This window comes from Elaeis guineensis, chromosome 2 (genome assembly GCF_000442705.2).
Source record: "Elaeis guineensis isolate ETL-2024a chromosome 2, EG11, whole genome shotgun sequence".
NCBI classification, from domain to species: Eukaryota; Viridiplantae; Streptophyta; class Magnoliopsida; order Arecales; family Arecaceae; genus Elaeis; species Elaeis guineensis.
Window position 1 is genome coordinate 115,698,018 of NC_025994.2, and position 12,612 is coordinate 115,710,629.

General features: G+C 37.8%; 1 protein-coding gene across 1 annotated transcript; it reads left to right on the forward strand.

Moving 5' to 3' along the window:
* Positions 1-669: 669 nt before the first annotated feature.
* LOC105040436 (lysM domain receptor-like kinase 3) lies at positions 670-12,022 on the forward strand. The gene is made up of 11 exons (XM_010916959.4): positions 670-1,509; positions 2,507-2,584; positions 2,988-3,287; positions 5,219-5,364; positions 5,442-5,531; positions 5,628-5,733; positions 8,146-8,297; positions 8,376-8,473; positions 8,558-8,705; positions 10,049-10,156; positions 11,556-12,022. Exons 1-11 carry the CDS (start codon positions 918-920, stop codon positions 11,718-11,720), a joined length of 1,983 nt encoding a protein of 660 aa, XP_010915261.1. The 5' UTR covers positions 670-917; the 3' UTR covers positions 11,721-12,022.
* Positions 12,023-12,612: the final 590 nt, after the last annotated feature.

A 12,612-nucleotide genomic window follows, 5' to 3' on the forward strand; every position in this document is an offset into this window, starting at 1 on the left:
CGATCACGTTACCAAGTTGGCAGATCGAGGTTAATTTAGTCAACCACTAAATTAACTAATCTTCCCCATGTCACCATGGAGTTCTGGGTATTTCTGTAATATCTTAAGAAACAAAGTTATTTTCAGCGTGACCTGGGACCAAATAACCTCCCCGCCTTTACGAGAAATTATTTGCATGAATCAGGTCCAAGTGAACCACCGCAAATCCTGGAGCATATGCACGGTGGATAGCGCGCAATCGGAAATTGATGAAATACAAGGGGTAACGTGGCGTGTTATGCACCGTGGGATTTGGCGTGGTCCAATTGCACGCATGCCTCCGTATTTACCCGGTCTGCGGTTTTTTTTTAACACTTTCGTCCTCTCTCTCACTTAACTGTCTTTGCAGAGAGAGGAGGAGGAGAGAGAGTGCGAGTTGGGATGTGCTGAGTTCACAGTCCCTCAGCTTTCTCATGTCCTTCAAACCGCCTTAAAAACCAACCCACCTCATCTTTCTCCGTTCCCCCATTAACCCCCAGATCTCCATCTCCACTCCTCTCTCTCTCTCTGGCGTCTCTCAGCTCCACTCCAATCCGTACTCCCCTGATCTCCGTTTCTTGATCTCAATTTCTCCTTTTTTTCCTAATTTTCGTCGAAATTTTGTTCTCAAGTTTCGTTTTCCTCAAAGCAAAAAACGTTAAATTTTATCACCGTGGCAAGTTTCTGGACACAGTTTCTTGGCTTCTCCTCTTCTCTCGATGCTTCTTTCCTAACTTTCTGGTTTCAAATCGCCCTTGGTTTTATCCTCTATTTATCGGCTTTGATTCTTGATGTCTTTGGGGGAGTCTGGAGTTTCCTGTAGAGATCGTTAGCTTTTTTTGATATTTCTTGATTTTTTTTTTCCTTCTTTAAGTTCATCTTTCCTCTGCTAAATTCCAATGGAGCTCATCAAGATCGCTCTTTTCGTTTCTTTCTTGTTCCTGAATCCACCGCCTTGCCTGTCTTCTTCGACGCCGCTGAATTGTACCGACACCACCCGCCTCTGCACCTCCTTCATCGCTTTCAAGACCAATCCGAACACTACCCTCCCCCAAATCCTGAGCATGTTTGATGTGTTCCCCAACGACATTACCGCCGACGAGGCCAGCAGCCCCGGCTACCTCTTCATCAGAAAGAACTGTTCTTGCTTGTCCTCCATCAAGAAGTACCTCACAAACACCACCTTTACCGTGAGGGATGCGGAGGGCCTCGTGTACCCCATGGTCACCGAAGCCTATGGTGGGCTCGCGTTCTTGCCCAACTCGACCCGGAGGGCAAGGATGAGAGCGGTGGTCTCGCTGCACCTTTTTTGCGGGTGCTCCAGTGGGCTGTGGAATTATCTGATGAGCTACGTGATGGAGGAGGGGGACTCAGTCGAGTCCTTGTCGAGTAGGTTTGGGGTCAGCATGGATAGCATTGAGACGGTGAATGGGATGTCGGGTCCTAATGATGCAGTCGTCGGCAATGTTTATTACATTCCGCTGAATTCAGGTAACCATTCGTCTATTCTTACTATGTGCTCTATGGATTGGTTTGTGCAGATTAAATGAAAAAAACTGTAAACTTTGTTTCGTTGCCATAGTTTTAGATTTGGTTTCTCGCAATGAAAATAGTGCTGCTGATCAGAGAATTTGGTCATGTAAGTTTGTTGGCTTTTGTAGTTTGCTCAAGGAAAAGATTTGGATATGAAGTAGGAATCCTTTTTGTTCCCTAATTTTTAGGAGATTGTATAGTAGCGTTGTTTCTCATATCTTTGGTTGAGTCGCTGGTGTTCAAACAGGTGGGTGCATCTTCAGATAGCTGTAATCAATTAGATAATGATGTTACATGTGGGAGCTTTAAGTCTTTAACAATTAAAGGTGAGATGATTTTTGAATGGTATGGACCATCTTGCAAGAAATTTATGGTCATATATTTATGGAAGAAGTTAGCATTAAATGGGTAGGTGGGTCCATGGTAACAAAGTCTTAAACTCAATAGTACATTTGACATGCCTTCTCTTTTGGTGATTCATGTTCCTGTTTACATTGGTAGCTTATAAGTTGTCCCGAATTGACATTATCCGTCTACATGATTCCCTTTTGCCTGGGGCAGGGGTCATAAAGGATAACCATGAGATTTCAAACCTGTGAGATGCTTTTAATTTGCTCTGTTTGTTTGAAAGTTTCAAATCTCGATACAGAATCTTTCATTAAGCTGATAGGAAGTACTCGTCTTTATGTCTGATAGTGTTTCACTGTCCATCGTGGGTACCTAAGGGAAAATATTTCATGGTTTATTGCTGATGCCCGTACCATATTAACTTCCTTGAAGAACTTAATAAGCTGTATCTTTCTGAAAAAGGGAATTCTGATTTGATATTGCGGTATACTTTGATTCTGTTTTCCTCTGTGGCTTACATATTGAAGATAAAAGTATTACTTAGCAAAAGTTACCATCCTTGATTATTAAATGCACCTTCACACTTTTGTCCTCCCTCTTCTTGTAGTTCCTGGGCTGCCTGTGGACACAGAAGTCTCTCCTGCGCCTGCTCCTGCTCCTGCACCAATTGTTGATACATTCTCAGGTATAAGTTGTTAAGTGTTCAGTCTGTGGGTCAGTAGTCACAAACTATGCTTTCAAAATTTTTTGAACAAAAGGATTCACATCATATTTATGTACTCCCTTCAGGCTCCTCTCGATATTTATGGTTCTCTTTTTCCTCCATGACGTCACAGGTTTTAAATCAAAAGTTATATATGTGGAATAATCTGTGACTTTGAAATTCTTTATTTTCTCATTCTCAGATAGTTAAAAAAAGAGTTTTTGCACAGCCAAACTTAAAATGCATGATTTAGAACTTGAAATGGTGTTAAGAATGCTCGTGTCTTGGGAACCACTTCATGTCAATGTCTCTTTTTGTTAATGTTCAATACATTCCTGTTTGAATATTAAGAAATAGTAGGTGGCTTAAATTTTCATTTTTGCAGACAATCAGAAGCAACATTCTGCCAGATTTCCATATGGATGGGTTCTTGGGAGTCTGGGAGTTGCTCTTATGTTGATTATAGTGACTCTACTTTCATGCATATCATTCAGATCATTTCATTGTTGCTCCCGAGATCGAAGAAGGCAGACAAAAGATCCTGATCAATCTGTCTCTCATAAATTCCACATCCTCAAGAGCACTAGTTTTGTTAATGCCTCAGGAAGGTACCTCTGCTGCAAATCTGCAAATCTGAAGCCATCAAATGGGGAAACAGGCAATCAACATGTCAGTATTCCCAGAGGTCAGTAAGCTATCTATTCCATATCTTCTCATTTATATGCAATTATTTGTCTCTCCTTAGCCATCATGTCGACATATGCTGTTTGTTTATATCATAATTTAGTCCCTAGCATTTGGCTGCTGACTTTCTCAAAGATCTTCCTGAATCTATCAGACATAATTAGACGGCTGGTTGTATGCATGTGTAATTTTCTGACCTCGTTTTGCATATGACAAGAAGGGCTTATAACTTGATTACCTGAAAAGGGTATTTGCAACCTCGAGGCTGTAGGATTAATCCTTGCTTTATTCAGCAAGAGGAAAGAGACCTTGTGTTGGTTGTAACTTTCTCTGCTCCAGGGTCTAAAAAATATATTGACAGTTATGCTCATTCACAACCTTGGTTACAATTTGTCTGGATTACTTTTCTCTCTTAAACACACTCAGGGAGGAACTATTTAATTGATTACCATTAAAGACCACTCTGAATTGGGGACATGGTTTGAGCACCAAACTCGACTCACTAGTCCAGTGCATGTTCAAACTTGCCTCAAGGATTGATATGGGGGGAGCAAGAATGATCTCAGAAATATCATCTCTGCACCAGCTCACTAATGCTAATTTCTAAAAAAAAAAAAAAAAAAAAAGGGCTGTAAAAACTGAGTTGATTTGGACTGATCTGATCTCAATGTCGATCTTCTTAGGTTCAGCAATAAGGAGTGACAGAAACTATTGGAAAGAGAGAAGAATCATGACTTCGAAGATGAATGAACATAGTTTGGACTGTAGGATGGCAACTTGTTGCAACTAGTGGGTAATTGATCTTTTGGCTCAGGGAAAGGCTACCAATAAAGAGCTTAGATTACAGCTTTCAGTCTTGGCAGCATCATATAGATAATTATCTCGAATTCAGTTCTCTGATTTATTGCACGAAGAGTGGCTTTGGGCTGATTATTCAGTGCCCACGAATTTAATGAGCTCTTTACCACTTAGACTGAACCCTAGCACAATAGTTGTTTGGAGAGCTGTTGCCATTATCTTACAATAAGCATGCTGAAGGCCTCTTAGTTTAAGTGATATCATATTTTGAGAACTTAATATTCCTCCTTGCTAACCAGATATTAGGACTCCATGTGTTGTGTTTGCTTTTAATCAGAGAAACTTTGCGCAAGAGAGGTGCTTGTTATAGAGCCAGGGAAACTAGCAGGCGTGAAGGAGAATTTGGTTTATTGGAACTATCCTGCAGTTTTAGATCATGAAACAAGAAAGGAAAATCCATTCAGGTTACCCTAGACTAGTCTAGACTAATAGCAAAGAAGATGAAATTTGATATGCAGAGTTGCTTTCATTTTTGTGGCAAAATTTTTGAATTAAAGATTCACATGTATTGTTTTACATTTGTATCGCTATTAGTAATAGGATTGAATCAAGCACCTATGACACTACTAATAATTTACCAATGCAAGGTTCCAATAAAAGAATTAGTTTAGATTAATTAATGTATTATTATGTGAATCTTTATAAGCATTAATATTTAATTAATACTGATATCAGTATTGTATGAGCTTGTATAAGTATCATCATCGGTAGCTATAGCAAGCCTATGAACATTATACTAGGAATAGCAGTACCATTAGCCCTATATGTCACTCCAAAATGCCAAAATAATACATTTTAGTGTTATCCTTTTGTTGGCAGTTAATGTGTTTTGTAGTTATACTGAAGAGTCAAATATGTATCACTATTTATTGGTTCTACTTATTGAACATTGCTATATAATATTCTTGCATGTGCATAATTTTGTTTGTTTTGAGACCTGTTGAAAAGCCCAGCCCATCTTAACCTTTAACCATTGGCTTACATTACCAACTTGTTTCACCAATCTTTCCCCTTCCCTCTCCTTCCTTAATATTTTACTAATTTTACTAGTTTTCGATCTTATCCTATCTGCAGGTATGGTGGCTGATGCATTTGACATGGAGAAGCCTATCATTTTCACACATGAAGAGATTCTTTCTTCAACTGATGCCTTCTCTGATTCAAATCTACTGGGTCATGGGACATATGGTTCTGTGTATTATGGAGTGCTTCGGGATCAGGTTTGTAGTGCCTATATATCATGTGTTATTAAATATTTGACTGCTAATGACTCATCAATGATAACCATGACCTTTAGGAGGTTGCAATAAAAAGAATGACTGCTACCAAAACTAAGGAATTTATAGCAGAGGTGAAAGTTCTCTGCAAGGTTCATCATGCAAGTCTGGTATAAGTCCTCGATGCTAAAAATGCCTATGACTACAACCTATTCTCAGTGACTTCTGTATTATTAACCTTCTTCACTTACCTAAATTTTGTCAAGGTAGAGTTGATTGGTTATGCAGCAAGCAATGACGAGCTCTTCCTCATTTATGAGTATGCTCAAAAGGGTTCGCTTAAGAATCATCTACATGATCCACAAAATAAAGGTAAGATCATATAAACTACTACAAACGGTAATGGCTCCCAAAAGTCCATTTTGTGCTACTTACAATCAAATTTATGATAGAACATGGGTTTCAGGAAATTTTCCTGTAATAAGCCCATCTTTAAGATCTTATTCTCTACTATCCTAGGCAGGTTTTGCTAGGAAGCATGTATTCTTTCAATTGCATGCATTCATATCTGATATGTATTGGATACTGATACTCACCAAGTACTTCTTATGTTGGGTATCCTATTTTTCAACTGGAAAGGTGCTTTAGATACTTATATGATATCTTGAATTACTACGGTGATACTTTGGAATAAGGGCGGAGACATGCTCTCTACTTCCCCCCCCCCCCCCCCCCCATCTCTACCCTTCTCTCTCTTAAATGAATGCTGATCTGTTAACGATAAATGATGAGTATGGAGCAAGGATTGGGGTCTATGGATTTGAACATGTCTAAATAATAAGTTTGCAGAAGTTGATGCTATCACATAAAGTATGGACTATGCCACATTTGGTGGGGGTTTTTTGGGTTGAGAAGAGGGGGGGGTGGGGTGTTGTATAACCACTCATATAGCGATATCCTAGCTGTATGATATCACATTTTTAAAGATTTGCTGTATCAACATATTTGTATCATGTGGTATCCATATCTTGTATTGTATCTATGCTTCACAGCAGGTATGTTTTGCTTATCATTCAGCCAAAGGTCATCCCTTGCGGTGAAAAAATAAGATGGGACTTTTAATACATTGAAGTACTGGGATCTCTTTTTGTTACTTCATGTTCTTCTTTGTCTTGGTAGTTTTCATATAAAAAGGTTTTTTATTTTTTTTCTTTTATATTTTTGTGTGTGTGGGTGCGATTTCAGTACTTGTGAAGGTAATACAAGAGATAGAGGTGATTTAAGGCCCAAATCCCGTTCTGGACGAAATGCACCATATTAGAACTTAAATATAGATATATAAAAAAAAGCAAGCCTTCAAGCCCTTGCCCTGATAAATATTTCAAAAAGGTTGATTTAGGCACCAAAAGAGAACAGAAGGCAACATCTTGAAGTCCACAATGAGCACATATGCACCCTGTGGGTAATGTCCCTAGCAACTGGACCAACTGCTCTGCCAGGTTTTCTTCCTCATCCAAGATTCCATTTCATTGATTAATTATATATTTTAAGCAACCAGTACTTAATTATTGGAAGCATAGTTTGTGTTGACTTCAAAGCATAGGCACCGGCTCCCTTCAATACCATTGGCATACTGAAATAGTTATAATAGACACTCTTTATACTGTTATAATGAGCATCATTTTTGGGGGGGGGGGGGGCAAAAAACTCTGCAGTATTTAACAAGTTCTCCAGGATCTTTACTTTCCTTTCATTATATCCTTTTACTTGATTTAGATATTCAAGAATTAATATATATCAAAGTCATATTATCAAGCATTGTTTCTGTTGCATATATTTTATGTCTTTCTCCAATCTCTCTAACATCTCTAAATAGGTCATCTATCTAATAGAACTTTAGAAGTACTACTCATATCGCTATAGTTTGTCTCTACCACTTAACCGTTCATCCTTCTTGGCAACCCTTCAACATCCATGATAGGGGAAATGAACTTCTCCTTTACACCCATTTGATTTTTGTGGATATTCATTATTCTTAAACCTATGGCTCTTACTTTGAGCAAATCCCATCTGCAGAGTTGCTGTTTTCTTTGCAATATGCCTGATGCAGAAAAGAGGGTTCTAAACAACTAAGATTTTTAGATATATCTTTGGTACCTATTGACTTTATCTGCTGATTCCTATTTCCTGCATATGTCATTTGTTCATTTGTGTTATTTTGTATAATTAAGCGAAGCAGAAAATTCACATTTGTTATTGGTAATGCTATAACAACACAAAGCTATCCGGGAAAATAAATGCATAAAGGTAAGGTTCTGCTATTTCAAAAGCTTAAATGCTTTCAGTTAAATGGTCAAAGGTATAAAAGTGATATATTGAAGTTCATACAAAACAGTGGACTGGGAAGAACAAAATATATGATGTATTAAAACTAATTTGAGGAATGCCAGCTTTATTTAAGTTTTTCCTACATAATTTTAGCATGGTGAAGCATCAATATTATAGAAGCTTGATTGCACTTCAAATTCCCTTATGGATACTTATTATGCGTTTCTCAAGAAGTTTGCACAATTTTAAACTGAAAATTCAGCACCCCAATAGCTGCCACATTTTAATTGTATTTAGATTTAGAAGTTATTCACATCATGATAGATATGTGAATCTGAGCCATGTTTTTTTTTCCTTCAACAAGATCTTACTAGATTTGCTGCTTAGGTGAGTGCACTTATTTTTAGCAATGTACAATAAATTCTGAGTGCAATTCATCTTTCATTTTATCTTTAGGTCATACATCATTATCTTGGATCTCTAGGGTTCAAATTGCACTTGATGCAGCTAGAGGTCTGGAATACATTCACGAGCATACAAAAGATCATTATGTTCATCGAGACATCAAAACAAGCAACATCTTGCTTGATAATTCTTTCAGAGCAAAGGTTCTTGGTGATTTGGATTTATTTTCACTTACATATTCCTATGACTGTAAGTTGCATATTAACTCTTACTTCATGTAGATATCTGATTTTGGACTTGCAAAACTTGTTGTGAAAACTGGTGATGGAGAAGCATCTGCTACGAAAGTTGTCGGTACTTTTGGTTATTTGGCTCCAGAGTAAGTAAATCTATAAGCATTAGGTTCACAAAAACTTCTTCCATCAGTAAACTTTTCTCTACATTTTTTTTGGCTTTTGCACAGATACTTGCGTGATGGCCTGGCAACCACTAAAAGTGATGTATATGCATTTGGGGTTGTCCTTTTTGAGATAATATCAGGCAAAGAAGCAATAACAAGAACAGAAACAATGGTGTTAAACAATTCTGAAAGGCGATCTTTGGCATCAATTGTAAGTTTCGTTTTTTGAGAATTTGTAAGACAGTAACTGTCTACATTCAACAACTTGATATGTCCAAAATAAACATGTAAATTTATCCTGTTTTTTGGTACATATAAATTTTATTCTGTTAGGTTGTTTATCCTGACTGTACCGCTTTCTTGTGATGATGATACAATTATTCTGTTGCTGGGATCGTAATTCTTAGCTATATATCTGTAACTTATAGAAGTCAAATGATTTAGCACTTTTTCTTAAAAAAGTCACCATCGGTCGATGATATATCACTGCTACTCAAGGATGCAAGATAATGCATCAATATGTACTTGGAAAAAGAAACAATATACAGTTTCCTTAACAACTTATGATTCCTCATGTAAGTTACTTTTGCAGATATGATTCTTTGCTTTCTCAAGGGCATATTAAGTTTCAAAGGTTGCATTTGAGTCAACAAAAACAAAACGGCAAAAAAGGAGAAGAGGGTTTTGGAGGGGGGGGTGATGGATAATTCCCAGTAGGCCTTGCTTGTTGGTGGTGTTTAACATGGTTTGATGAAGGTTTTCCGTATCGGTATGGGGCATACCATGCCATACCGATATTGTACTGGGACGGCATACCGCTCTGCACAGAGATTATATGATGGTATCAGTACAAGATCCGGTATCAAGATGGCAAACCTTGGTTTGATGTCCCTGAATTTTAGATCATTGAAATATTTGGGGTCACCATAACCATTTGTCTTTATCCCACATATTCGGGGTCTGCTTTATGCATCATTATTCAGTTATTCCTACCAAAGTTAAACTCTACAATGATTGCAACCTTGCAGTTTGAGGTCATTTCTGCCACCTCTTCATTAGCATTGCACCATGACCATGTCTATGCTATCATTCTTGCCTCAGTTGTCCACGCTGGCATTTATCAGCTATCATTATGCTCTAGTGAGACAACAAAGCAACATGATTATGCAAAGCCACCATGTCATATTTTCTGTTTATGCAATTCATTTTACATTTTGACTAAATATTGGAATAGAAAATGAATGCATACTATAAAGAGATAACCTACTAGTATTAATAGGAAAAGAAACTGATGCCTAACCTAGTGGTATCTGGACTTATTCTCACTACAGCCTTCCAAATTGTTGTAGATCAAGAGATTTGTCACCTTTTTCATCTTTGGTCCACATATCTGGAACTCAACATCTTTTACCTAGTTTTGTGTTCAAGTCTTATAGATTTGCTGATGTATTTATATCATGTTATCTTCCTTATGTATTACCTGAAGTATGACACAATTATGCTGACACATCTAATTCTCAAACCTCTGAATTATTTTGCACTGCAACTTTTCAGATGCTAGGAGCTCTGAAGAATTCCCCAAATTCAATGAGCATGGCTAGCCTGAAAGACTACATTGACCCCAATTTGATGGATTTGTATCCTCATGACTGCATCTACAAGGTGAGTTATGTTGCAGCTTCCATGTTTTGTAAGCACTGAAAGCTTAAATAGTTGTCCATGCTCATGCGCCATTTATATTGGAGAAATGGCTAATTCTCAATTACAAATTACAGGAATGGCAACAAATGGTTAAAAGTTTATGGTACTTGATTATACTTGATGTTTCTATTTCACAGTATCTTTTTTTTGGCTGAATTTATGCTATATATGGTTGTATGCTGTAGTGGTTGTTCTCACATTTATGCCATCAACCCTGAACCTCTGGTTGCTGCTTCAAATAAAAGCATATAATGCCATTAAAGAATGAAACCTTCAGATCTTATAGATTTATGCCATCAACCCTGAAGCTCTGGTTGCTGCTTCAAATAAAAACATATAATGACATTAAGGAATGAAACCTTCAGATCTTATAGCCATACAAGGGCTTTGATGCCAAACTGATCTGCCTGAGGATATGAAATCTCACATCCCCCACCTCCTGCCCACACACACACAGAAGGATGCCCTCAGTAAATTTTAAGTGAGTGGCTACAATAAGGGAAGGTGGCTGCAACATTCGAGCTTCCTGTACCATTGAGTCTTGAGAGTTGATATTGATAATTCAGCTATAAGAATGTTTTTTTTTTCTTTTTTCTTTTTTCATGAATTTGAACTTCAGAGATGAATAAGATCCGTGAGGATGAGATGAGTTCAGAAAAGACAGTAATGTGGATATGAAGTGAAACTAGAAGAAATATTTGTATGCTATAAGCGCCAAAAGTAAAATAGACGGGATAGCTTGGTTGCCACTGGAGTGGAAATGGATAGTTAAGCTAGGTGTGGTGCTTACCCAATCTGGTATCTTTTGATGATGTTAAATTGTTTTATTTCATTTTCGTTTGGTAGGTTTTTGCAGGTTATCTGTTCTACATGTGGAATTCATAGTAAGGGAGTCACTCTATGGAGTTGAAACTATCAATTCCTGGGCAATTGTCTCCCTCTTTGTGGATTGCATCACCTAGGACAGTTCGATGTTGGTGTCATGGGCTTTTGGTCTAGTTATGCTAATTTATCATTGAATTTGCCTGTAACTGCTTAAAGTAGATATCATCCTATGAGCAATCTCCATTATCACATATATACTTCCTCGGCTAGGACCATGGCTATTATTCTGTTAACTACTTTTCAGTACCTGACCTGATTGGATGCAGTGGAATTCTAGGCCCTTGATGGTCTGAATTTTGCAGATTAGATCTGCATTTACTACTGGATTAGGTTCGATGTTCATTTAGTCTAGTTTTTCCTACAAATCAACATATAATTACTAAATGCCACTTTCTGTCATTCTCTGTGGCACTTCTTTTCCTCTCTTTAATTAAGGGTGGCCACACCTGATTCTTGTGTTTGTTTTTGCCCTAAGGTGGCTATGCTGGCAAAGCAATGTGTGGATGAAGATCCAATTTTAAGGCCGGACATGAAGCAAGTGGTGATTTCTCTGTCCCATATTCTGCTTTCATCCGTGGAGTGGGAGGCAGCTTTGGCTGGAAATAGTCAAGTTTTCAGTGGCCTTGTGCAAGGAAGATGATCGATGATTGTCAATCTTGTTCTTTGCCAACAAATGCATTGGGTTTTTCTCCATTCCTGCATCCTCGTGTATATTATATTTTCTATCCTTTAGTGTGCCAATGGGGTGCATGGGCATTACAGAGTGTATTCTTTTGTCTTTCTATTCTTTTGATGTTTGTATTCTACATGAGATAGATTTGCCAAGCTGTTGCAATATGATATGTATTGCTTGTGCAGACAGTTATTGCTTCTGCCGGTTGTAGTCTTACAATTTTATTCCATTCATTTTGAAAACAAGTGGATCTGTTCACATTGCAAATATATTTACCAAGGTCCGGTCTATGGATGGTGCGCTGGCCGGTGCTTGTCATTATCTGTGATCATACATCATGCATCGACCCCATTAGAAAACATACATCGACGAAATGATGAACCCTCCTTTGCCTGCTTATCCGGACGGACTGGACCTCATGATAATGAAATCAAATTATTACTAAATTGAGGCGAGGCTTCTTTTTTATATGTGGCTTGTGGCCCTGGTAAGTTTCATTATTTCACTGTACGATGCCATCATTTTTCGTGGCTTTGGTTGGAAAGTGGAATTCCATTACTGGTGGTCCTCACCGGGTGACTCTAGGCTCAAAAACATGGCAACTCCTGAGCGTCACTTGGATATTATCTTGGTATTCCATTCTCTTCTTGAAAATGAGCAGACCGACGTCGTAAATGCCAAATGGTAAATAATAGAAAAAAGTCGTCTTTGTGCATGATCTTTTAACCTTGTACAGAAGCTGTATGATGGTGTAAATGCAGCCGTTAACATAATCATCAGTTCCATTAATACTGGATAGATCTTTTTCACTTGGGATGCGTTTGGTTACGCTTTTTGATTTTTAATTTTTAAAAAATAT

What these genes read in the sequence shown, in the direction of transcription:
- LOC105040436 (XM_010916959.4), top strand. Translation starts at nt 918, where the DNA reads ATGGAGCTCATCAAGATCGCTCTTTTCGTTTCTTTCTTGTTCCTGAAT. An exon ending in AGGTTCATCATGCAAGTCTG is followed by an intron (nt 5,532 to 5,627) that starts GTATAAGTCCTC and finishes AATTTTGTCAAG; the next exon opens with GTAGAGTTGATTGGTTATGC. An exon ending in GGCGATCTTTGGCATCAATT is followed by an intron (nt 8,706 to 10,048) that starts GTAAGTTTCGTT and finishes GCAACTTTTCAG; the next exon opens with ATGCTAGGAGCTCTGAAGAA.